At 43.6% G+C, this 25,990-nt stretch overlaps 1 protein-coding gene across 5 annotated transcripts in view; it reads right to left on the bottom strand.

The window, feature by feature from the left end:
* Window positions 1-25,990, bottom strand: part of ALDH18A1 (aldehyde dehydrogenase 18 family member A1) — a 46,976-nt gene that overhangs the window by 8,867 nt on the left and 12,119 nt on the right. For 2 of the 5 annotated variants that reach the window (XM_019939677.3, XM_019939681.3), the window contains 11 exons: window positions 22,005-22,219; window positions 17,434-17,583; window positions 17,241-17,345; window positions 13,338-13,496; window positions 12,831-12,921; window positions 9,151-9,275; window positions 8,007-8,151; window positions 7,249-7,322; window positions 5,961-6,054; window positions 3,249-3,469; window positions 579-716 (listed from right to left, as the gene is read on the bottom strand). In XM_019939677.3, the coding sequence (XP_019795236.1) occupies window positions 579-716; window positions 3,249-3,469; window positions 5,961-6,054; window positions 7,249-7,322; window positions 8,007-8,151; window positions 9,151-9,275; window positions 12,831-12,921; window positions 13,338-13,496; window positions 17,241-17,345; window positions 17,434-17,553 (1,272 nt within the window). In that variant the 5' untranslated portion in view covers window positions 17,554-17,583; window positions 22,005-22,219. The remainder of the gene's footprint in view (window positions 1-578; window positions 717-3,248; window positions 3,470-5,960; window positions 6,055-7,248; window positions 7,323-8,006; window positions 8,152-9,150; window positions 9,276-12,830; window positions 12,922-13,337; window positions 13,497-17,240; window positions 17,346-17,433; window positions 17,584-22,004; window positions 22,220-25,990) is intronic. The other 3 variants (XM_019939678.3, XM_019939679.3, XM_019939683.3) reach the window with 3 other exon arrangements.

The raw sequence follows: 25,990 nt of genomic DNA, 5'->3' as shown, positions 1-25,990 counted from the left end.
TAATTTTTCTCACAAGGTTGTTGTGAGGATTAAATGAGATAATGGAATGAAAGTGCCTTGCCCACAGTAGGTACTCAATAAAACTATCTAGTACTTCAAAACCTCCACTGGATGGTTGAGGAGAGCGACACAATGGTTCAAATAATGACCATAATAATAATAGTGTTAACAGCATGACCTCATACTTACAAGTTGCATGACGGTTTCCGACAAACCTTCATAAAATGTATCTGTCTGACTTGGCCTAAATCACTACCAGTGAGCAGAACCCAGGCCTCACTCATAGTCTGGGTCTGGTATTCCTGCTGCCTGTGACCTTAAGAATGAAGGGCTAACAGGCATTCTTGTAAATCAGCGGTACCAGGACACAGCTGTATGAGACAGCTGAGCCACTCAAGACCCTTCTGGGTCAAGGCAGCCCTGCCATTGTCTAATGTCACCGGCACACTGGACCTGCTGCTCCTCCAATCAAACCTGTCTGCACTGGCTTGGCCTTATGTGGCCTAAGCTTTGCTTCAAACACCCAAAGACGTGACCTGGCCCTCTGGGCCTGACCTGGCTCATTCCCAGGGACCTACCAGCTGTACGGCCTCCTTGATTCCATGGATTGAGAGGGCCTCCTGGGTCAGGAGGTGAAGAATCCGGTTGCTGTGTGAGGCCTCCTTCCCTCCTTTGAGTAACAAGCCATTACCACTTGCGATAGCCAAGGCTGCCACCTGCAGATCAAAGAGGAGAGCAATGAACCAAAGGGAAAAAGCAGTAAAAGTAAGGGTAACATTAGTGCTCGCTGAGCACATTTCCTGTGCCAACCACTGTTAATCACTTTGTAAGGCCTACCATGTTTCATCTTCACAACATTCCAGTGAATTAAGTACCTGTTTTATCCTCTGCTTTACACATAAGGACACTGAAGCACAGAGAAGTTGGTGACTCCCCAAGGTCACAGAGCTTATAAGCGGCAGAGCTGGGGGCCTTGACTCCAGAGCCAAAGCCCCGGATCGTAGGAACTCTACTGTACAGCTTCCTTAGCACCATTACGCTGTAACCTGAGTTAAGTTCCCAGGGTCACATAAGCACTCCCGTCGCTGGCCACGGTGGAGGACAGGTGCTCAGCAGCCTCTTGACTCAGGTGTTGTTCCACCTGACGCAGGCTGGGTGGCATCTCTGGCCACATCGTACCCTGGCCCTGTCATTGTTCCGAGAGCTCTAATAGCTGGTGCTGAGACCCTGGAGAGGACTAGAGCCGCCAGCCCCTGGACAGCTGCGGCAGAGACTGCTGGGAGGAAGAAGCAGGCTATCCAGGAGGGGGGTTAGTTACCCTCTTAGAGCCAAGGCTAATGACACTCACCTGACCATCCAAGGCCTGAAGCTGAACTTCCTGAATGCTCTCAGGATGAATGAAAATCTTCCCGTTTTTGTAATGTATCAAAAGAAACTTAAAAAAACTTGCTTGAACACGTTAATCTCCACATGAATGGTTCTTAACCCCTTTTTGTTTTTGCTGCTCATGATCCCCTTACGAAAATTATGTAAACTTTTCCCAGATAAATGCACAAACACACAGCATTCTACATATAACTTTTAGGATTCATGGATTCTGTGATGCCATGTGAGGAACCTCAGCTGTAACTGGCTGAAGAGGAAACCTTTCCCTCATGAAGTATTCGCTAGTACGGATAAAAGGTAGCAGAGAAAACTTAATGAACACGGCCAACAGAGAGACTTAGGACCCACTTCTACCAGCTGATGGGAGTTCTGCAGTTATCTCTGGGGGTTCTCTGTGAGACAGATATACAGCCAGAAAGGGGCTGAGGACAGACCCCAATGGTATGAGAGTCCCTTGGTGGACCAGCTGGTTTTAGGTCATGTCAGGGAATAGCCTCCACAGAGCATGTGGGACTCCCATGGTCACCTATGCCCTAGCATAAAAAGGTACTGGTTCTTATTTATTTATTTATAAAATTATTTTTTTAAAATAAATTTATTTATTTATTTTTGGCTGTGCTGGGTCTTCGTTGCTGCCCGTTGGCTTTCTCTAGCTGCAGCAAGCAGGGGCTACTCTTCATGCGGTGTGCAGGTTTCTCATTGCAGTGGCTTCTCTTGTTGCGGAGCCTGAGCTCTAGGCACGTGGGCTTCAGGAGTTGTGGCACACGGGCTCAGTAGTTGTGGCTTGCGGGCTCTAGAGCGCAGGCTCAGTAGTTGTGGTGCACGGGCTTACTTGCTCTGCGGCATGTGGGATCTTCCCAGACCAGGGATTCAACCCGTGTCCCCTGCATTGGCAGGCGGATTCTTAACCACTGCGTCACCAGGGAAGTCCCTTTTGTTTGTTTTTAAATAGAATCTCTCTGTGACACTTTGGGGCTAGTGCAAAGAAAAGGCTGGTATCATCCTACTGGACAGTCCAGTGGGGAAGTGGTTCCAGATTTCTGGGCGAGAATTTAGGACAATGAGCCAGACCACCCTCTAATACCACCTTATACTTCAGAGCATGGCCACTTGGCAAAACCTCCGCCACATGGTTTTGCCTCAATTAGCCTGTGATTTGTCAGATTTCTTAAAGGGGGTCACACACTAGTTTCCATTAACTACTGAAAGTTCTTCTTCCTAAGAGATGTACCTACAGGAAGCTATCTGCGACACTGATAATAAATGGGTCTTTTTCACATGGGCACAACCAGCTACTAGGTGAATGAGCCTGCAGTAGGTTAGCAGGGACTCTGTGGTCAGGGAACAAAGTGCTCCAGTGAGCTAAGTTTTTGTTTTTGGCCGCACTGCACGGCATGTGGGATCTTAGTTCCCTGACCAGGGACTGAACCCGCACACTCTGCAGTGGAAGCACAGAGTCTTAACCACTGGACCACCAGGGAAGTCCTAAGTGTTTTGGAAATGTACTCCCGTGTCATGGCATGGGAGATTCATCTGGGCTGGAGGCCCAGCTCCATCCTTACAAATGTCACAGGAAAATTAACTTCCATAAGCTTCAGTTTCTTCAACTGTAAAATGGACGTATGAATTACCTTTTTTAGAATTACCAGAAAAATCAAAAACATAAATTGCCTTAAGCGCAACCTGAGAATAAAGTCTCAAAAATTACCTCTGGGGGAAGGAAGGAAGGAAGGAAGAGAGGGAGGGAGGGAGGGAGGGAGGAAAGGAAAGAAAAGAAAGATATCTTCGGGAGATTTATCTGTGTCCTGAAAAGAAGCTCTTCCTCCAATTCCCTACCCTAATGGCAGGCATTAGTCGCATACCTGGGGTAGACAGTCAGGGCGAGATTCAAAGATGACCAGTAGAACTCCAATTGGGACAGTCACTTGTTCGAGCTCCAAGTCTTTGGCAATTCGGGTCCGGCGCAAAACCCGCCCCACGCTGTCCTGTGAGGAGGCTGCGATCTGCCGCAGACCGATAGCCAGGCTGTTCAATTTAGACGTGGAAAGGCTCAAACGTTTCAGCAGAGGGGCTGCGAGTCTCCCTGAAGAGGTGTGGAGAGCACATGATGAAGCAGTAGACCTGGGAGGGCTATGGCTGTTTTACTGAACACATGGCACTGTGTTAGGAACAGACATGGAACTCAGGGGGTCTCAGGGAGACAAGGACATATCATTTACACAGCTTTTCTGGGAGGGGCAGTTGGGCAGTATACATCATCATGTAAAGGTGTGGACACACCCACACCCTTGGTGTCAGCAATTTTGGTTCCAGAAATTTGTCATTTGTATCAGCAAACCTGCATGTAGTGAGGATACTTATCACAGCATTTTTATTATAGTGGGAAACTGGATTCTACCTATAGATTCAGCCAATGGGTACAATGCAGTTACTATAAATAAATGTCTATATTTACTGATATGGAAAGCTGTCCAGGATGTAGTTTGTGAAAAAGGCAAACTATAAAACAGCATGTATGACATCACCCTAGTTATCACACATTGCATATACATGTGCAGAGAGATGTCGGAAAGCATCAAGAACAGTGATGATCTCTGCCTATCTTTCTGCGTTATTTAAATTTTTTATAATGAGTGAATTATTTTTATAAGCAGAAGTAATAAAGATGTTTTCTTTTGAAATAAAAACTTAAATAGAATTATGGTAAGTTCATATACAGAATTTTCTTTAAATTTTCATATAAAAGCATGCACAGTGTGATCATCTCTCTCTCCACACACACAAACACACACATACTCAGGAAAACCATTTGGAATCACGTATCATAAATCATTACTATGGTTAATGTTGAATGATATTATGAAAAATTTCCCCTTCTTTTTTATAGTCACAACCACCAAGACAAAATTATAAAAAGACTTCTACTTTGGAGGGGAGGAGCCAACCTTATATTAAGAAAGAAATGAAACCATAATTTTATCAACCAATTACATCAATGTAATTAATTTTCTTCACTTCTCCCCATGTGCTAAAAATCGTTTTAATTGTAGTGCATATTAAATATTATACTCTAGTTTTTCACCTCAATGCACGTACATTTTCCATGTTGCCAAAATTATTTTAATTACTACTAAATATTCCATTGAGTTGATACAGTTCAATGTACATGACTGTACCTATGTTATCAGACACTCAGGTTGTTTCCAGTTTTCAACGGTATAAATAATCCTGCTCTAAGAAACTTTATATACAGAGCTATTTTTTCCTCTTGCAATCTTTTCTTAGGGATAAATTTCCTGAAATGGGCTCACGGACTCAAAGGTGATTACCATGCTTGTGTATACCTGAGACTTTGTTCTTAAGCCATGTGTGTCCTTGCGGATTTCCAGAGAGAGATAACTGGGATCAGAAGTCAGAGTTCTACCAACAACTAGGTGTGTGACCTTGAGCAGCAGCTTTAACCCCTGTGGGTCTTAATTCTTTTAACTTAAAGAATTGGATAAGATGTCAATAATAGTAATAAAGATTTCTTCCGTTTATTTAAATTTTTTATGGCTTTCCAATACTGCAAAAATTCAAAAGACCAGATGTAAAGTCTAAAGCAAGTTCCAAAGTAATGGCTCAAAAACGTTTTAAGGAATGAAAATAATGTTGATGAGCCCTGCAAGGTTTCTTCAAAGGGAACACCACTAATTTCGATGTTCAACTTGAGGCACATTTATTCACAAGAAAAGGAAATTTAAAACCCCGTAAAATCAACCCCCATTATTTTAGGGTGGAAAAGACAGAGAATTAAGAAAAGGAGAGAAAGATGAGGGCCTCCCTGACTCCACATATTTAGCTGTCTTCAGTGAGAGTTCAGCCATCTCACTTATGCTACCATTAGCACCTCAAGGGCATTTCTGGATGGCAGACTACATACTGGTTAAGGAACTAGGAGATAAGCTATCTTTCAACACAGGCTGCACAAACTATTTCCACAACTATTTTATATGCACTGTCCATCTGGGTTTCGTTCGCAGATCTGCTATTGGCTGTATGGTTTTAGGCATGTAACAACTTCTCTCCGCTTTAGTTTTCTCCTCTGTAAAACAGGGATAATAAATAGTAGGTACCTTATAGGTACCATGTTCTGAAGAGAAAATCAGATCCTGCCTCTTAATCCCTTAGCATAATGCCCAGAAACACAGAAAGGCCTCAGTAAATGTTAGCTGCTATTAGCTTAATGTCTAAAATAGTGAGGTCCTCAATCTTTTTCTTTTTTGTCTTGAAATTGCCACAGTAGCCATGGCTTGTGACTGTGGGGAATGGAAGGAAAAAGCCCCTCAGTGGGTGGGGGGTGGGTAGGTGTTATATGGAATATCTGAGAAAAGGGGTGGAGGTAGTTAGTACATGTACTTTGAAAACTCCCAATGAATACCAGCCACCAACCCTCAATAAAAATGATGTACACAGTATGTAATTTCTTCCATGACCATCTTGACTTTAGGCAGACTATGATATAAGAATTATTAGTAAAACAAAGAATAAAACCCCAAATAAATCTCTCTAAAACTAAGTTGCCTGGTCTTTACCTTCTGCCTCCTCCAAGTCTTTTTTGTTGGCTAACAGGATCTCATCTCGCTGGTCCGTCAACAGATCAGCCAGATGATGGATAATCTCTGCTCTCTAGGAAAAAAGGTAAAACATTAAAACAAATAAGCAAACACGTTACCCCATAAAAAACGCACACCAAACTTTTAAACCTACTCTTCTGAGTGTGCCCGGCCTCGCTCCTAAATCCCAATCGTCAACGACTGAAACCTCCTTACTTCACTCATTCGTTTCCCACCACTGCTCCCCTCATTTTTCCTTCCTCTCTCACTACTAACCTCCCCATTTCTTCTCACTTTTCTTCCTCTTTTACCACTCTTGATCATGATGATTAGCAAACCACAGCCTTGTGGTGGGGGAGAGGGTGTGATGAATTATTCAGTTTGTCCATGAGACAGGCACCAGCACTTTGAATCAGCATGACATACACATCTCATTTAATAGCACCAGCTGTAAAGCTGATTTCCCAGGTAAGTTTTTGCATCTAGTTCTTCTTTTTCGACAATTATTTATTAAATGAATTCAGTCAAAGGGGAAAAACCCAGTCCTGGATGCTGGAGGAGACCCCAATCCTTACCCACCTAGATGAGGAAACATGGCAAATCAGAGTAGTGATTACTAAAGGAGTAAAAGAATTGATTTAATAGAGAGAGAAGCTAGGGTTCTCCTGGGCTTTCCTTTTCCTACTTGTAGTTATTTTAAATTTTCTTCTCCCTTCTCAGGCCAAAGTACTCCCCAGAAGAAACGTATATACATCACTTTCAAATCCAGCCCTAACACCGCAACCCTTGGGAAGCCAGCAGCCTGCTTCCACCCGACCTTCTCACACTTCATCGTGTCTGCTACTTCAACTGACTGAGTCACTGTGGACAGGGCAGGGCTATGACATGGAGCAGGCTCTGAACTTCCACCTTCTAGGTAATCTTGGTGATTTGGATGAGGTGGGAAAAGTTACTTTCCTACATTTCCCTGCCCACTATGTGGCAGGATTTGGGAGCCTCTCTGGTCTCATGATTTTCATGATACTTTTGATCAAAACATCATAGTGATGCAAAGCTACCTTAGGCTTCAAGCCTATAAAAGACAGAAGGGAAAATGAAATTTAGAAAAAGAAAAAAGGCAGAACAAATCTGAATCAGAGTTGTAACTCAGATCTAACTCTACAGGACTCGAGGAATAAAGGGGGAAACAGCAGGCTTGACTGTGCACTAAACCTCACAGTTATGACTCACTATGAAAACTAACAAAACTATCAGCTAGGGTTATTACCTGCTCAGGTTCCAAAGTGGCCAACATCCTTCCTCCTGATCGAGCCATTTCTCCCTGCTGCTCCACGGTAGGGCCTGCAAGAACATTTGCAAACATCAGCTCACGGTCAGCTCACTGCCCCCTCACTATCCCAGATGTGCACGGGCTCCTTGCAGGCACACAGCACACGCTCAGGGTCTTGGCGTGCTTTTTTCACATCCAGAGATCACTCTGACCAATAAACTGGCAGAAGAGCATACCAGATTAACTCAGGCAGAAACACAAGAACCTGTCTGCATTTTTGGGGCAGACAATATGATTTATGTCTTCTAGAGTTCTTCTCAATTCCACTTTGGCTTCCATTTGCTAATGTGTTTGCATTTCTGAATGCAGATTATATGGCAGTGCTGTCTTTGGGAACACCTGAGAGAGCCCATACTATTTCGTATGCATCTTTGCCTCTCCAGTGTTCATTAGTATCTGGCATCCAGCATGGGCCTAGCAACTGTTTCCTGAGAAAATGGATGCTTACACTCTTTCACTTAGTGATTTTAGTGGGAACAGGAGGCCTAGTTAGGCAGGTTAGATAAGTTTTACAAAACCAAAGTAGAATCCAATTTTGCAAGCAGTGTTCGAAACTATACCATATTTCATAATGTTAGCACATGAATTTTGTAAGCTCTCCTCCCAGAGGGAGAGCTCAGTCTTCAGCCCCATCTAGGCCATGGAGTTACTAGCAATCATCCAGAGACCATGGGACTCTATGAAGAACTACTTACCTGCAGGCTTTACTTCGGAAAAGAAGGTGCCAACTTTCTTTCCCTCCACAATGTCTGTGATGACATGCCCAGACACCTTCGGGTGGGTCCCATTGGCAATGACCACAGAAGTACCACCTTGCAAAGCCCAGAGGGCTGCTTTCACCTAACGGGAGAAGTTAGATCCATGGATGAGATTCAGACCTTTGTAGGGTCTAGGCCCCTGCACTTTAAACATGCAAAAACATAGCAAATACAACATGATATTGAGCAATTTAATTATCTGTAGGAAGGTTCTGCACAGCTCAGAAGCTCTCAAGACACGCTCAGCCCATGCACTCTTCCCAACCCAACCCTGGCATGTGTTGTCTAAAGATAAACCAATCCGCCCCTTGTGCTCAGCGTGTTCTCTAAGCCTCTCTAGTACTGGGACGCATAACTTCTACATTTGACTTATTGTGCCAGCTTGCAGCGTCCAGCTTGCTGCTTGCCTGGAATCTGATCATGAGCACTCTTGGGCTTTTGTACCTGGGGTTCTTGTCCTCCTCTCTGCCATTGCTACGTATAATTCTGTACCTAAAGGGTATAACTTCTTAGAACAATTAATGGGAGAGAAGAACTTTTTAAAGGTTTCATCAAGAAATATTTGAGCTCTGGGGCTTCCCTGGGGGCACAGTGGTTGAGAATCCACCTGCCGATGCAGGGGACGCGGGTTCGTGCCCTGGTCCGGGAAGATCCCACATGCCGTGGACCGGCTGGGCCCGTGAGCCATGGCCGCTGAGCCTGCGCGTCCGGAGCCTGTGCTCCACAACGGGAGAGGCCACAACAGTGAGAGGCCCGCGTACAGCAAAAAAACAAAAAAAAGAAAGAAAGAAAGAAAGAAATATTTGAGCTCTAATATTAACACTTAGAGGATTTATGAATTATGAAAAAATATAGACCCTGCCCTCGAGGAGGTTATAATATGAACACACGCTTAACATATTAATAAAAATACATAGAAAGACATCACTAAATATAGGTACACAACATGCATTAAACCTGTATTTAGATATGTGTATCTTTAAGTGTGTATGTGCATCAGCCCTCAACTACAAAAGTAAGAAGGATAAAATACAGTTTGGTTTGTAAATTGTTACGGGCAATAAAGGCACCAGATTCTTACCTTGGCTTCCATGCCACCCATTCCCACTCTGGACTTGGTTCCGAATGTCACAGACTGCTGATCACCAGGATAAAATATATCAATGAGCTTTGCATCATCTGACCCTGGGGGGTTGTCAAAGAGGCCTAAAAAGTGGACAAGAGTCGGTAATGCTGTTTAACAGAAGTGAGCATCCCCCAAGACAGACCTCCACAGGGACCTGCCAACTATAACTACTCTGTACTCTACTCATCCAGATAAATTCTGCTATTCCACCAGCTCGAACAAGAAAAGAGGTCAAGGGATTCGTGGAGTCTACTCACACCGAAAACCAGCTCCAGGAGGACGCACCTTACATACTTTTATAACTTTGCCTCATAAATGAATGTTTGCCAGCAACAGAGCGCGGCCATATCCCTGGCACAGAATTTACTGGCCCTGCCCACAGTCTACAGGGAAGCTATCCTCACCTTTGCCATTTCTACTATGATGCTGAACCTTAAGGATGCAACTGAAAAAGATGAGTGGCTTTTGCACAAACAGTGCAGCAGCTGTATACTGTTTAATGTGACTCTTTCCAAGGGCATGACATATGAAACAGGTTCTCATTAACTCTCACAGTACCCTTTGAAACAGTCACATTATACGCCCCACATTATGGGTAAGCCTTTCTGAAGGTTAGGCTGAGTCAGCAGAAGAGCGCATGACTCTTGGCTTTCAGTCTGGATTTGTCACCACAAAGACTGTGTCCTCTTTATAACTGAGTAGCGTGACATAAAATAAGAGGTACACAAAATGTTACATGCATACCATCTGAGATTAAAAATCCTCACAATTTCACTTCAAAAAAGAATGTGTCTGAGCCTTAGAAGGGGAAAAGAGGGCCTGAGAAAATGGAGTCATGTCAAGGTCTAAGGGGGACACAGACAGGGAGGAACTGCTAGTGGTCAGGAACTGGCTGAAGGACATTTTAGGCAGTGATGTTTTTGGTTTTTAAGTTACTGCTTTTCCTGTGCTAAAATACACCCCTGTGCTTCACTGTTCCAAATCTTTTTTTAAAAAAATTAATTAATTATTTATTTATTTATTTTTGGCTGTGTTGGGTCTTCGTCGCTGTGCACAAGGTTTCTCTAGTTGCGGACAGTGGGGGCTACTCTTCGTTGCAGTGCATGGGCTTCTCATTGTCATGGCTTCTCTTGTTGCGGAGTACGGGCTCTAGGTGCGCAGGTTTCAGTAGTTGTGGCACGTGGGCTCAGTAGTTGTGGCACATGGGCTTAGCTGCTCTGTGGCATGTGGGGTGTTCCCAGGCCAGGGCTCGAACCCATGTCCCCTGCATTGGCAGGCGGATTCTTAACCACTGCGCCACCAGGGAAGCCCTATTCCAAATCTTTAACACAACCGTGTCATGTGCACCCTCTCTAGGAGAGTAAGTGAATCGGAGCAGTGAGGACATCAGTGTCTAGTGCACAACAAAGTAGTGCAAACCATGAGCAGCAATTACAGGGAGAGAGAAATAACCTCTCACAACCCCTATCCGCCTCAACCCAGCACCCCACAGTTCCCAGGGTCTTCTGCTGGGTTCATCTCAGAAGGCACTATGCTATGAGATCATGAGTAGTACTGGACAATTCTAAGGCAAACCCCCAGAGATGCTAGGACTTCCTAGCATTCTGATATTCTGCCTCCTCCTCTTCTTTATAGCAGCTCTCAAACCCACCAAGAGCATATTTAAAATTCAGATAATGTTCTAAAAATCAATATTCAGTGGATAACGAATCAGAGTGAAAAGCACAAGCCTGCCAACGACCAGTTTTGGGGTTTGTGGCTGCATTGAAACTAAGGTTTACTAGAGCCTAGTTCAAGTTGGATTTTATATATTGATCTCTCAAACTCATATCCTTTGCCTTGCTAGGCAGTATAGGAGAGAAGAGTGTAGATTTTTAAACTGAAAAGATTTAGATTCGAAACCAGCCTCTGCCAAGTACTAGCTATATGACTTTGAATAAACCGTTTAACTAATGTGAATTCAATTTTTAATTTCTTCACCTGAATAATAGGCTAACCTACCTACTTTGCAGGGTTGCTACAAGGGTGAATAAATTGACATTTATAAAGCACCTAGCACAGTATCTGTACACATCAGAAGTTGAAAAAAAATCTTGTGACTAACCAAAATGCCTTGTTCTCCAGAGTGGCTTACTCTTACCCCAGCTTAGTTGTTCCTATCCTGAGACTTCAAATTTACAGTGAATAAACATGGTACCAAGACTTCATACAGGTAAAGATACTGATCTGTAAGTATGATATCTCTGACCCTCCACGTGCGCAGGAGACAGATCACAGCACTGGTACCTGCCCCTGCCTCCACCAGGCAGCCCCCTGACCTTCACTTATGCTGCTGAAGTGTAAACTGGGGAAAAGTCCTGCCATGTTAACCTGCCATGGGTGTGGGCAGGGAACTAAATAGGTTTTTCTGACTTCCTGGGAATGTAATGGGAGACTTTTGGAATCCTGTAGGTTTGGCCTAATTTAGACACATCTACCATATCTGTGGGGCAAAATGTAAAACGGGAACAGCTTAAGAAAGTGAGACGAGTGAATGGAGAGCCAAGTTGGAGCCAAGAGGGGCCCCTCCACGAAGAAGGCGAAAGCAGAGAGGAAAAGAGTAACACAGAAGAACACAGTGGCCACAGCCTGGATTTTCTGCAGTGGCTCCAATTTAAAATAATGTGTCTTGTGATTTACATTAAAACTAAAAGTGATCAAGACCCCAATGAGGTATCACTTCACACCCATGAGGATGGCTACAATCAAAAAGGCAGATACCAAGAGGGAAATGTTGGTGAGGATGTGGAGAAACTAGAATCCTCATACACTGCTGGGAAAATGTAGAAAGGTGCAGTTGCTTTGGAAACCAGGCTGGTATTTCTTCAAAAGGCTAAACATATGATCCAGCAATTCTACTCCTAAGTAAAATAAAGAGCATCTTCACACCAAAACTTGTGCACAAATGTTCACAGAAGCATTAGTCACAATAGCTTAAATGTCTATCAGCTGATGAGTAGGTACATAAACTGTAGTATATCTATATAGTGGAATATTATTTGGCAATAAAAATAAATGAAGTACTAATATGTGTATAATATCAATAAACCTTGAAAACATTAAGTGAAAAAAGTCAATCACAAAGGATCACATATTGTATGATCACATTTATATAAAATGTCTAGAACAAGCAAATCAACAGAGACAGAAGGTAGATTAGAGGTTGCCAAGGGCTGGAGAGTTTCAGGGGAAGTGAGGAACGATTGCTAATGGGTATGGGTTTCTTGATGGGGTGATAAGAAATGTTCTAAATTGTGGTGAGGGTTGAGCAACTGTATGAATATACTAAAAATCACTGAAATATAAATTTTAAATAGGTGAATTGTATGTTACGTGAATTCTATCTCCATAAAGCGGTTATAAAAAACAAATTAAAGTGCCTGGAGGTAACAACATTTCAGCATTCAAACTTCATCTCCCAGACCACCCCCACCTTCTTTTGAATCACAAAACCCTTTTCGGACCATATGGCTCAGAAAATAATGGCCCACAGTTAAAAAGATCAGAAGCACTCAAACAAACAGGGGAACTCATGTGCCCACACATACAGTATTTCAAACAAAGACTAGATAAAAAGAAAAGGCATTGCTTTGTACCTTCTACATCTGAAAGAACAATTAAGAGGTCAGTCTTCATTTCCACAGCCAGACGGGCAGCCAGGCTATCGTTATCTTTAACACTAATAACCTAAAATGCAGGTAAAAAGTCATGAGCTTTGCAGTTCAAAAAAGTTCACGGAAGTACTCAGCTAGGCTCTGGCAGGAAAAATCAACAACCCTGAGTATGTGCATGACAGCTCTGACAGGCCTTTCAGTTTGCAAAACACCATGCCTACTGGCAACCCCCTTTCCAAATATGCACCCTTCTATCCACTGACACACACAAGCCATGCTCACAGCACCACCTTAAATCACTATTGCGCCTCACCCAGTTGAACGAAACTCCCTGTCTTCAGAAGAGCTTATGCAGCCACTGCTCCAGGATGCCAGCTTCTCTCCCCATCTCTCCATCTTGTTTATGCCCAGCGTCCGGTGTTAGTACATGCAGCCTAGCATGGCATTAGTGTCTACAGCATGCTCAACCCTCGGTAATACTTTACCCACATTTACCCCCTGGAGATCACTATTGGGCTCTGCTGGGGGCACAACAGCATCGTTTGTGTTGACAATGGGGACGATGTTCATTCGGAGGAGCTCATGAAGTGTCCCATTGAGGTTCCGGCGCTTCTGCTCATCGTGGAAATCCAAATTGGTCACCAAAATCTATGGGGATATATGTATATGTATAGCTGATTCACTTTGTTATAAAGCAGAAACTAACACACCATTGTAAAGCAATTATACTCCAAAAAAGATGTTAAAAAAATAAATAAAAATAAAAGGGGTAAAGAGATTGAAAAACGCAGGAGACAGGAAAATGATGAACTTCCGAGGAACAGCATCCAAAGGATGCTAAGAGTAGAGGAGTTCAGAATGGAACACACATCTCTGGAGACTTATCCCGTACAGTTCAGAATGGAACACACATCTTTGGAGACTTATCCAATTCTTTTGGAGATTGGAAAAAAGTTAGAATCACCTGGAAGATTTATTTTAGGATGCTTAAGACTTTTGAAAAGTACTTTAATCCTCAGAGAGCTATGAAATCTCGTCCATTTACAAAATTAAGAAAATGAATGTATCTACTTTAGCGGGATACTGGAGGGAGTAATGACTGCCATAAATTTCTAAAATATCTTTGTATCCCAGCATCTGATTCAAAGTCTGGCCATACACAGTAGGTGCTGAAACATGTAGTGAGTGAATGAATGAATGGTTACTCTGCCTGGAAAATGTATTAAACCACAGGGAATAGGGCCACGTGGTTCCTGTTTTTGCTCTGTGGCTGACCACTGCCCGAGTCAGCAAAGACACGGTCAAGATGAGTCTGAGAGGTTTAGGGAGGTGAGTCTTTAGTCACAAACTGAAAGAAGGGCGGACAAAACTTCGCTCAGGGGACGGGATGCACACAAGCTGCTCAAAGGCAGCGTGGAGAGCCGGGTGTGGGGGCCGGTTAACAGCTCCACTCCCTGGCTTGAATCAGGGTATTAGGCAATGTTTAGCAGGAGAGAAAGATAAAGGGGGGTGACAGTAAGAAACAAAATGGTAACAAACTCCGAAGCTCAGGAATAAATGTTCAGTGAAATCCCTGCAACGTTCATGGAAGAGGGTTCTTGTGATGTAGGGCAGCGCTGACGTAGGAAAAGGCTGGAGGCGGATGGCCAAGAATTCTTGGAAGGTACTGAAACAGTCCAAGGGGGAATGGTTAAGCCCTGAACTAGGGTCTGGCTATGGTAACTGAGAAGATGACAGCAGCCTTAATGATATGGAAAATGTGGGCGAAGAAGACAAAATGATAACATCACCAAGGGAAATAATTTACTCACTCATTTGATAAAAAAGTTATTGAGTACCTCTGAAATGCCAGATCCTGTACTAGCTCTTGGGATGGAGAATAAAAATGTTGATGATTTGGGGAAGATGGAACGGGTTAGATCATGAATGTCTTTTCAGAAGGTTTAGCCCTGTAGGAAAAAGGCCTGGGACAAAGGTGAATATATAGATCCTGGTTCTGGTGGTGGAAGGTCAAACAATAAAAGTAAACACGTGTGTGTAGGAGAGGCAAGCCGGAGGTATAAAGGCCCAGTGAAAACACCTGTGGCTCCAACAGCTTAACAAACAAGACATGGGAGACAAGAGACCAGAGAGAAAAGTATGTGCTTGGAGAAGGGCAATCTGTTAGGATGCAAATAAGTTTCATTTCTATGAATGAAAAATAGCTGTTGTCCTTGTTTAAGTCTTTAATCTGACAAACAACTTATGGGAGATTTTCAAAAGCCCCTGATAATGGTCTTCAAAACAAGATTACTAAAGAAAACAAGGAACCACAGGATAAGGGGCAAAGGGTACAGATTTCTTACAGATCAGATCATGGGGAAGGCAAAGGTGTGGGAGTGAAGGGGCCCCTGGATGAAGGCTTGCTGGAAACTGGAGGGCACAGAGCTCTTTTACATCAATATTAATAAAAACAACGGCTAATGTACAGTATTTTTAATGATACTTTCACTAAAACAAACAAACGAACAAAAAACCTCAAGAAGTATCATACCTGGGAAAAAACAAAACAAAACAAAAGCATAGTTCCTGGATCTAAGTTTCCTCACCTGGCTCCATGCACTTAAAAAAAAAATTAAAGACTAAAACTGTTATTGCACTATGGAGGAAAAAAGAGCTGATAATAAAAGGAGACAAAAATTGAGATTTCCATTGCATTTATGTAACCGAAAAAAAAATCTAAGATTACAGAGAGTGGGGTCCCAGCCACAAACAAAAGTATCCAAGTCCATGCCTTTCTGTTTCAGCTCCCTTACTCAAGGACACTCTGGTATAATGCCAGAACGTCACTGTGGATAACAACTTAAAAATGATGGAGAGGGACTTCCCTGGTGGCGCATCAGTTAAGAATCCGCCTGCCAATGCAGGGGACACGGGTTCGAGCCCGGGTCCAGGAAGATCTCACATGCCGCGGAGAAACTGAGCCCGTGCGCCACAACTACAGAGCCTGCACTCTAGAGCCCATGAGCCACAGCTACTGAACCCGCGCGCCTAGAGCCTGTGCTCTGCAACAAGAGAAGCCACCGCAATGAGAAGCCCGCGCACCGCAACGAAGAGTAGCCCCTGCTCGCCACAACTAGAGAAAGCCTGTGTACAGGCAGCAACAAAGACCCAACACAGCCAAAAACAAAAAAAAATAAAAAAAATAAATGATGGAGAACAGAAAAAGTGATAGGAAATGCAAGGGCCAAACCTGAAAGGATGTATACGTAACATCATCTGTGTATAATAACATCTGTGTAAATGATAGGATCAGAGGCAGCAAATTGGAAAGTACCTTGGGGAGTAAGGTTTTTTCAGTTGTTTTGTGATATTTAGATGTTTCTATTTAGTGTGCAGTTGTATAGCTGATTAAAAACCCAACTAAAAAAATTCTGGAAATTTAGGTAAAAAAGAAATAATGTAGAAAGAAGGTTCTAGCACATTCAGGGGGACCACTAAAAATTTTTAAGTTCCATGAGGACTAGAACATGGCTGATTTGTTCACTGCAGTATCCCCAATGTCTAACAGACTCCTTGGTACACATGGTGCTCAATAAAGATTTGCTAAATGAATTAAAAACCAACCAACCGGGCTTCCCTGGTGGCGCAGTGGTTAAGAATCCACCTGCCAATGCAGGGGACACAGGTTTGAGCCCTGGTCCAGGAACACCCCGCATGCCGCAGAGCAACTAAGCCCGTGCGCCACTACTGAGCTGAGCCTGTGCTCTAGAGCCCGCGAGCCACAACTACTGAAGCCTGCAAGCCTAGAGCCCGTGCTCCGCAACAAGGGAAGCCACCTCAATGAGAAGCCCGTGCACCGCAACGTAGACCCAACACAGCCGGAAAAAAAAAAAAAAAGTTAAATAATTAAAAAAACAAAAAACAACCAAACACTAGCATTTCCCTTCAACACTTAGTAGATATCTATTATATAAGGCAACCAGGTGCAAAGAGAAACAAGCCAGCTGAAGTCAAAGAAGCCAATGAAATAAAGATATCTAACCTTTCTATCTTCAGAAGTATCAGTACTTGTAGTAGTCCTAAGAGTTATTTGTATAATAACAAGAGCTAACACTTACTGAGAAAGTACTATTTAACAGACATATTAAATGTTTTTCATATATTTTCTCACTGAGCCCTTCCAAAAACTCTTTGCAATAGGCACTGATGACATCCTCATTTTTCAGATGAGGAAACTGAGGCACAAAAAGGTTAGACTTAAAAACTTTCTCCAGATCTCCCAACTAGCAAGTGGTGAAGCTGAGACTGTATCCTGGCAGTCTGGCTCCAGAGCGCTGCTCGTATCACCTTGCTCCACGGGAATCACCCTCACAGGTCCCACACCCCCCTTGTGGAGGGTCAGCCTCTCACCTGGGCAGCGCAGATGCTGTACTGGGTAAACATGGCTTCATACAAGGCCATCAGCCCACTCTGTCCGGCGGCTGCACAGGCTCGGGCTTCTAAGACTGGAATTGCCTGTAACATGCCAACAGACAAGGTATGGCTGGGGCGAGGGAAGGGGGCCTGAGGACCCTGTTATAGGGGGTGGGGAAGCCACACTTACCATCTCCTTCAGCTGGTTCTGCCCCGAGTGTAGGGCCTGCCGCACGCTCTGAGACAGAAGGATCTCATGGCGCAAGCGTTGCTTGCCAAAGGCTACAGCTCCACTAGTCACCAGCATCATCTCTCGGCCTTGATTCTGCAGTACTGACACCTGACATTGAGGAAGGAAAAGGCACAAGTCCTTGTAATATCTCTTTCCTTTCATCACAAGAGATTCAGGGAGGATGGACTAATGAGTGGATCCCAAATGCCGGTTTACAGACCAGCATTGGGCTGGCTCTGGAAGTATCACCCAGGTTGTTTGGTAAAAACACAGACTCCTACATGCTTCCTCGAATCTGATAAGTAGGTGGCAGATAGAAATGAGAAGTTTTTAATAAGGAGATTCCAGTGTGTAGGTACGTTTGGCAACCACAGGACTTGAAGATATGTGGAGGAGTCTATAATGCGGAAGATCCAGTTGTTTCAGGAAATAAAGCCCAGAATACAAGTCTGGAGCCAGGAATTGCAACATAAACTTAGCAGATGGCTTCTCAAATTCTAAGGCATGACCTGGGGAGACGAAGCTGTTTCTGGGGCGTGTCTGATTCTCATGCTTTGCCTCTGGCTAGACCAGGGACAGTGCTGTTCCACTCTGTCTGCCTAGAACCAGTTTTGGTTACTTTGTTTCCCACCTAGGACGGATCCACATGGAAGAATCAAAGATTCAATATTCCTAACCTGTCCATTCCTCCTGATGCTTGAACCTATAACCTAGCTCAGGAACTCGGAGACAGCTATGATAAACCATGATCTAAAAAAAATAACTTATCATCACAGAAGATTTCATACTTAACCAAAGTGGTAAGAATCGAACTACAAAACCCTATGTACTCTTCACCCAGCTTCAACAACCACCTCTCATGGCCAATTTCTTACTCTCCAATATTCCTTTTATAGCTCCACCATTATTTTATTTTTTTAAAATATTTATTTATGTATTCATTTGGCTGCACCGGGTCTTAGTTGCAGCATGCGGGATCTTTACTTGAGGCACACAGGATCTTTACTTGAGGCATGTGAACTCTTAATTGTGGCACGTGGGATCCACTTCCCTGACCAGGCACTGAACCTGGGCTCCCTGCATTGGGAGTGCACAGTCTTGGCCATTGGATCACCAGGGAAGTCCCTCCACCATTATTTTAATACAAATCCCAGGCTCCAGACACATTATTTCATTTGTAAATATTTCAGAAAGCAATTGCTAAAACAGAGGGTATAGGCACACATCCACAAAACCATTATTATCTAAAATATTTCAATAATTTCCTAATATCAAATATCTGGTCAGTGTTCACATTTCCCCAATTTTTTCAGCTTGCTCAAATTAAGGTGAAAATTAAGCCCACATATTGCAATTAGCTGAAGTGTCTCTTAATTCACTTTTAATCCATAGGTTCCTCTCTATAATTTTTTCCCTTGTAATTTGTTAAAGAAACTGGGTTATTTGTCCTTTAGGGTTTCTCAGCTGTGATTTTCCTGCTTCTGTCTCTGTGGTATAGTATTCTATTTCTTGCAAACTGCTGTTAGGTATGAAGGCTTGATTTTTTTTGTCAAGAATTCTTTACAGGTCGTGGTGTCCATCAAGGGGATACATAAGGCCTGACTGTCTTTCTTTTTGTGATGTTAGTTACTGTTGATCATCATCACCAAGACCTATTAATTCATTAGGGGCTATAAAATGCTGATATTCTAATTCATGCGTTTCTTCTTTATTTACAGGCTGGAATAATTCCATAAAGGGAAACTTTCCTTCATTAAATATTTGGCTACCTTGAGGTATGGTTTGTATATGAAAGGCAGCACAGATATGTGTCTCTTTCCCTTTATTTACCAGTTTCCAAAATGAGTAGGTTCTCTAGAATCCTTCAAGATGACCAATGAATTTTTTTAAGTATAATTGTGATTCATAGATTTAAACATATTTCATGTGTTTAAATTCAGTGCAGTAATTATTGATGTTCAGATATTCCCATCTCTGACCAATGGAAGCCTCTTTAAGTCAGCTCCTGAGTCCATCTAACATGATCAGATGCCTTGGACAAGACAGTTGACTCCATATGTTAGTACTGCACTGATCTAGAAAACTGTTCCTTAAGGTCCAGGGGTGTCCCCAGAAGGAGAGCTGGCAACCTAAGCAAACCATTACCAGGTTCTCCCCACTGTTTTCATCAAGTTTCTCCTTTGCTCAAAATCTTCAATCTTCCTCCTAGACTGAACCCCAAGTCCTCTACCTGGTTTCAAAGCCCTGCCTAATGGAATTATACACATCCTCCCTGATGAGATCACCACCACTCCTCTCACCTCCTCTCTGGCCCATCAGCTTGCCATACTCATTCCTGCTTTTGTCTCCCACCTGGAAACTACTTGTAGGGCCTCCCCGTCCCCAGAAACATCAGGCTACACAATACCAGGGGCACCATTCACAATGTGCACTTAGCAGCACGGAACATTTCCCCTCTGCTGGTGCAAATCCTATCAGTCACAAAGGCCCACCCTGAGTCTCAGCTCTCCTAGGAAGTCCCAAGAATGACCACACTCTCATTTGACCTTCCCACCTCTGGACCTGTCAGTCACTGTCATTTGTGCCCTCTCATTTGGATATTATCTGTCTTGAACAATCACCTAATTATTTTGGGAGTCCCAGTCTGGCTCCCCAAGGGCAGAGACAACCGTTAGAGGTCTATTAAGGCCCTCACAATGTAGCCCTTTGATAAATATTTGTTACACTGCATTGATCTGAGGGACTCAATCTGAAAGGCAGATTTGATAATAATTGCTTAGTACAGAAAATATATGAAGAAAATTCCATCAAATTTCAGGTTAGTAGTTTTCTAATACCAACTCCAGCAAAATTTTTTTTTTTTTTTTTTTTTTGGGGTACGCGGGCCTCTCACTGGCTCCGGACATGCAGGCTCAGCGGCCATGGCTCACGGGCCCAGCCGCCGGACTGGGGCACGAACCCATGTCCCCTGCATCGGCAAGCGGACTCTCAACCACTGCGCCACCAGGGAAGCCCCAAAATTGTTTTTTAAAACTGAAAATACGGCTATGGAAGATAGAGCTGAATTACAGCTAGAATGGAAAAGCTCTAGCTTTATCTCCAGGATACTTGGATGTTTGGGATTTTTTGACTCTTGGTCAGGGGTTGGCAAACTATGGCCTGCAGGTCAAATCTGACCTGTGCCTGTTTTTGAAAATAAAATTTTATCAGAACACAGCCCATGCTTGTTCATTTATGTATTGTCTAAGGTTGCTTTTGTGCTACAATGGTAGCTGAGACAGAAACTGTACAGCCTACAGAGACTAACATATTTAGTATCTGGCCTTTTACAGAAAAAATTTGCTGATCCCTGCTCTTGGAAAAGATAAAGGTAATGGGATTTGCGACGTGATATTTAAAGTCCAAAACTCCCATGATGACCCCGAAGGTCAGTTTCTTTACTGATAAACTATCAGTGGTCAGCCTGGTTTGACTCCATGGCCAGTGGGGCATAAAGTTCCCACTGAAAACTTCTGCTGTGAGGCCTTCCAAAGCCAAGATTCCTTGCACAGATCTTTTTGTGATTCAGTCTGGAGACAGAGTGTGGTCTCTGTGCAAATAAAAGACCCTAGGGGGTGGGGGATGGGCTTGTGCATAGGCTATCTCTCAGACCCTCAATGCTTGCTTACACTCCCTCTGTGGCCTTGTATCCCTTTGCCTTTAAATGAAAGCCTTATATGGGTATTCTCTGTGGAGTCTGGTAAGTCCTTTCACTATAATCTGAACTTGGGAAATCTTTGCAATGATAGCTCATACTTATTTCAAGATTTCTAGTCTAACTAAAAAAGATAAAGCCCAGCAAAACAGGAAAAAAAAAAAAAGCTCAATATTCACACAAGTCCATCTGGGTACTCAACCCTGATTACATATCAATCACCTGGGGAACTTTAAAAACACAGATGCTGGGCTTCCCTGGTGGCGCAGTGGTTCAGAGTCCGCTTGCTGATGCAGGGGACACGAGTTCGTGTCCCAGTCCGGGAAGATCCCACAGGCCGCGGAGCGGCTGGGCCCGTGAGCCATGGCCGCTGAGCCTGCGCGTCCGGAGCCTGTGCTCCGCAACGGGAGAGGCCGCGGCAGTGAGAGGCCCGCGTACTGCAAACAACAACAACAACAAAAAAACCACAGATGCTTGAGCCCCATACCAGAGATACTTATTAAATGGTTGACTGTGAAGCCCAGGCACCTCCAGGCCTCTCAGGCGATTCTAATGTGCAGCCAGGATTAAGAATCACTGACATACAAAGCTAGTTCTCACTAAGACGCTTGAGGGATGAACTGCATGAAATCAACTCCACTCCTTGACACCCCGTCTGCTTGCCCTGGGATGGTGTCTCCCAGTGGCACCTTCATCAGGAAACAGAGTTTTCAGACTGGGTTGAAATCTATTGTTCTCAAATCAGAATTATTTTTACGAGCTGAGAAACCTGAAATGACAGCTTAAAAAGCAGATTTTGTTTTAGTTCAGTTGAATTTTCCATCTTGGCAATTACCTGCTCAACAATAGACGCCAGGCGCCCCAGTGCCAGGCCACATTCATCCCCTCGGGTCACCACGGCACTTCCGAGTTTCACCACGATTCTCTTGGCATGCTTCAGCTCACTGCGGTGGGCAAAAGACTTGCCATGCGCACGACTGAGGGGTACCGTGATAAAGGGGATGTTGCTCCAAGAACGAACATGTCTGATGGCTGAAGGCTGGACACAACCTGCAGCCCCCGAACAAAGTCAAATGCAAGAAAAAAGGATAGAAATACACAATATAATTTCTCACTGAAAATATGCGTGCAAAATAGTAACCAGTTTGGCCGCCAAAAAATAGCTTTAACATTCTTAATTGCATAAAACCAGTGTATCAAAAGCCACACCGATCTAGCATGTTTTATTCTAGTATTGTGTGGAGTTTGTACCCAGTACACAGGTGACAGGTACTCAAACACTGCTGGTCAAGAATTTAAATGAAACATTTTTCCCTGAAGACATGTTGGCAAAATATATCAAAAGCCTTAAAAATGTTCACAACTTTGATCCAGCAATTCCATGTTCAGAAATTTATTCTAAAGAACATATCAGAGGTGGAGACAAAGAGATTTATCAGCAGGCTATTCATCCGTATTATTTATAACAGGAAAAATAGAAGCAGAGTAAACATCCAAAAAAGGGACAAAAGATTTAAATACTTTTAGAATTTTCAATAACATAGGAAAATGCTCATATGTTAGTTTCACATACATTTCTAAATGCATAGGAAAAGATAAATAAATAAAAATATTACTATTTTATCTCATGATGGGGTTACGGGTGATTTATTTTTCTTCTTTATTCTTGTTTTGTTTTCCAAATTTATGCAGTAAAAATGCATTGCTTTCACAATCAGAAAAATATGTGTGCTTTTAAAGAAACCACACCGCTATTAAAAAAAAGTGAGTCTGATTAGCTAAGACAATACAGAACAAAGTAACGGGTATTAAGTAATACGGGTATTAAGTAATAAAAAATCATAGCTAATCTCCCTACAAATTGCCTGTAACAATGAAGAAAGAAACTGGAGCACTTTCTGAAGGGAAAGTAACGTTGGAGTCAGATACTTCTTTGTATCCCTTTAGACATCTGTCCCTAATCAATTCTGTCCTGATTCTTTTTTCTTGTAACATGGAACAAAATTTCTAAGAGTTTAAAACAAAAACGAAAACAAAAAACCAAAAGAACTCCCACCAAAACAAAAAACCAAACTTGATTAAAAAGCTGAAAATCTAACAGTCACGGCTGAATGTCAGGCACTGAACCTCTTCACCACTGCTGACTGCCTTCCCCCACAACAAGTTCTCTAGGTATCACTATAGACATTAATAAATATTGGAATGAGTTACTAAAGTAATCATTCCGAGCCACCTTTCAGACTATTCTACTATAACTGTATTACTACAGAGTAAACTTCCTTCACTTGAATCAACCGTTATCACCTCCCTTTATATCTACAGACAGATTTCTCAGAATTTCTCTACCCAGTGCCTCTAACGCCTGACCACTCTGACCCATCTAGCTGTAATCAAGCATCCACTGTCTCTCTCTACGCTACAGAAACGGTGGGTAAAGCAGGCAGAATCCTATTCTCACGGACGAGAAGATCCCCGTTCTCCCCCCTCTGCCTCCTTCATGCACAAACTTGAGAAAGAACATTTTAAATGAAGTCATAAAGAGGCTTTCCTTCTCTCTTAAATAACTGTTTCTTTAAGTGACAATGTTTCAAGTCTGCTGGAGAAACAAGACAGATGATGCGGGTCTTTTTTATCAACAGGCTTGCAGTCCAGTCCCCAGCAGAGAGCTGCACAGTAAGCCCGTCATCTGGGATAGAACTGGGGCTTGGCACCCCTGCTATGGGCTGCCCTGTTCCTGCTGGGGGAGCCCCGAGGACGAAAGCACCGGTGTGTTGTGAGGGCCGTTCCGTGGAGAGCTCCCTTTCTCCATCAGGCTCATCAGTATAGGTGCCCTGGCCCCGCCTTCAGGAATATTACCGTAAGCAATGCACACACCTAAGTCTACGCTTAAAAGTTGTACCCATATAATAGTTCTGGCCTCGCTGACCTGGTGGAGGGAGGGGTGGTAGAGGGAGAGACTTACTCCCCTGGAGTTTGGACCTGGGATCATACCCCTCATCATCTTCAGCTCAGAGCTGCACCCAAGTACCACGTGTCTCTTTGACAGCTGTCAGAACTAGGCCTGCTGCCTACTTTTCTCTCCTGTGTACTGCAGGGCATGTCCTGGCCTGGCAAAGTGCTGAGCATGGGTGGGCAGCCTGAGAGGGAACCTCAGGGACATAGGTGGTGGCAAGCAGGTCAGTCCTACCAGGCCAGACTAGCATGAATGAAACTCCTGATCCGCAGTCTGTATCAGTAGAGGAGGGTGGCGTGGCTTGGTGCCGGGCAGGCAAGGGTCATTCTCGCGGCAGGCAACTGGGTCACAGCAGATCAGGGCTGATAAGCTTCAAGAAGAGGCTACATCTATGAACAAGGTGTGTTTTTTCGGCAGCGTGACATACGGGATCTTAGTTCTCCGACCAGGGATCGAACCCACACCCCCTGCGTTGGAAGCACGGAGTCTTAACCACTGGACCACCAGCGAAGTCCCTGAACAAGGTTTTAAGCAAGTAAAAGCTCAGTCATATCCAGTGGGTTCTGCACCAAGGAGAGCTCCATGGGGTCCAGGGCTTTTCTGGGTTTCCTATTCAACAATGCTTTCACCCTCCTAGGTTGACCCTATCTTTCTTGAGGGCATTTTTTTATGTGCTGCAGTGTATTATACATTTTAGGGTCCATATGAAGGACTAGAAGGCCTTGATTAGTTAAGAAAAATCCATGGCTTCTGGATGGGTAATCTCTTCCCATCTTCTAAGGAAACTTTAGGCTCTAAGTCTCAAAGAAAAGACATCTCCTCCTGTTAAGGATGAGGGGATACCAAGGTATATGTGTATGCAAATGTGTTAGGGGGAGGGGGTTGTCCATATTCCTCAAAGGTGCCATGGGTCACACTCCAAGGGAGGAGAAGCCCTTTAGCTTTTCAGCACCAGAGTCCTAATTCTCAGTAATAAATGAGGCTGTGTTCCAGGCCTGAACAGGAAGGAACGCTGACATGGTTTCTATCTCTCTTCCTGGTCTTCCACTTCCCTCTGTTTGTATTTCTATGCTTTTTCACTTTGCCTTTTTAATTTCTTTTCTGCTCTTCTGCTTATCATGGTCAGTGAACATGGGGTTCCAGAAAAATCTGGATACAAAGAAAAATCTAGGGATAAGATCAGAAAGTGCCTCCTTCTGTGAATGAGTCTAATGAGAATAAACAATAACATCAACAATAAAAATACTGAAGCGAACATTTACTATATACCAGGAACTGTGTTAACTATTCATGTACCTTATACAGAGGCAGAGGATATATGAAAGGACAAGTGTAGGCTCTGGAGTCAGACTCCCTGGGCTGGAATCTCAACTCCTTCACTTACTTGCTGTTATCTCATTGATCTCAGAAGGTTGTTGTAGGGAATGAAATGAGTTAATGCATGAACAAGGATTGGCACAAAGTAAACCCTCAATAAATACTGGCTGGTATTATAAAAAAGTGTTAGCTATGGGCTTCCCTGGTGGCGCAGTGGTTAAGAATCCACCTGCCAATGCAAGGACACGAGTTCAAGCCCTGGTCTGGGAAGATCCCACATGCCACGGAGCAACTAAGCCCATGCGCCACAACTACTGAGCCTGTGTGCCACAACTACTGAAGCCCATGCGCCTAGAGCCCATGCTATGCAACAAGAGAAGCCACCGCAATGAGAAGGCTGTGCACTGCAATGAAGAGTAGTCCCCGCCTGCTGCAACTAGAGAAAGCCCATGCACAGCAAGGAAGACTCAACACAGCCAATAAATAAATAAATTTATTAAAAAAAAAAAAGGGTTAGCTATGTCTATCATCATCATCATTGTTATCATCAT

The sequence above is a fragment of the Tursiops truncatus genome, chromosome 16 (genome assembly GCF_011762595.2).
Source record: "Tursiops truncatus isolate mTurTru1 chromosome 16, mTurTru1.mat.Y, whole genome shotgun sequence".
Taxonomy (NCBI): Eukaryota; Metazoa; Chordata; class Mammalia; order Artiodactyla; family Delphinidae; genus Tursiops; species Tursiops truncatus.
The sequence above is the reverse complement of the archived record's forward strand: the minus strand, read 5'-3'. Positions and strand labels throughout refer to the sequence as shown.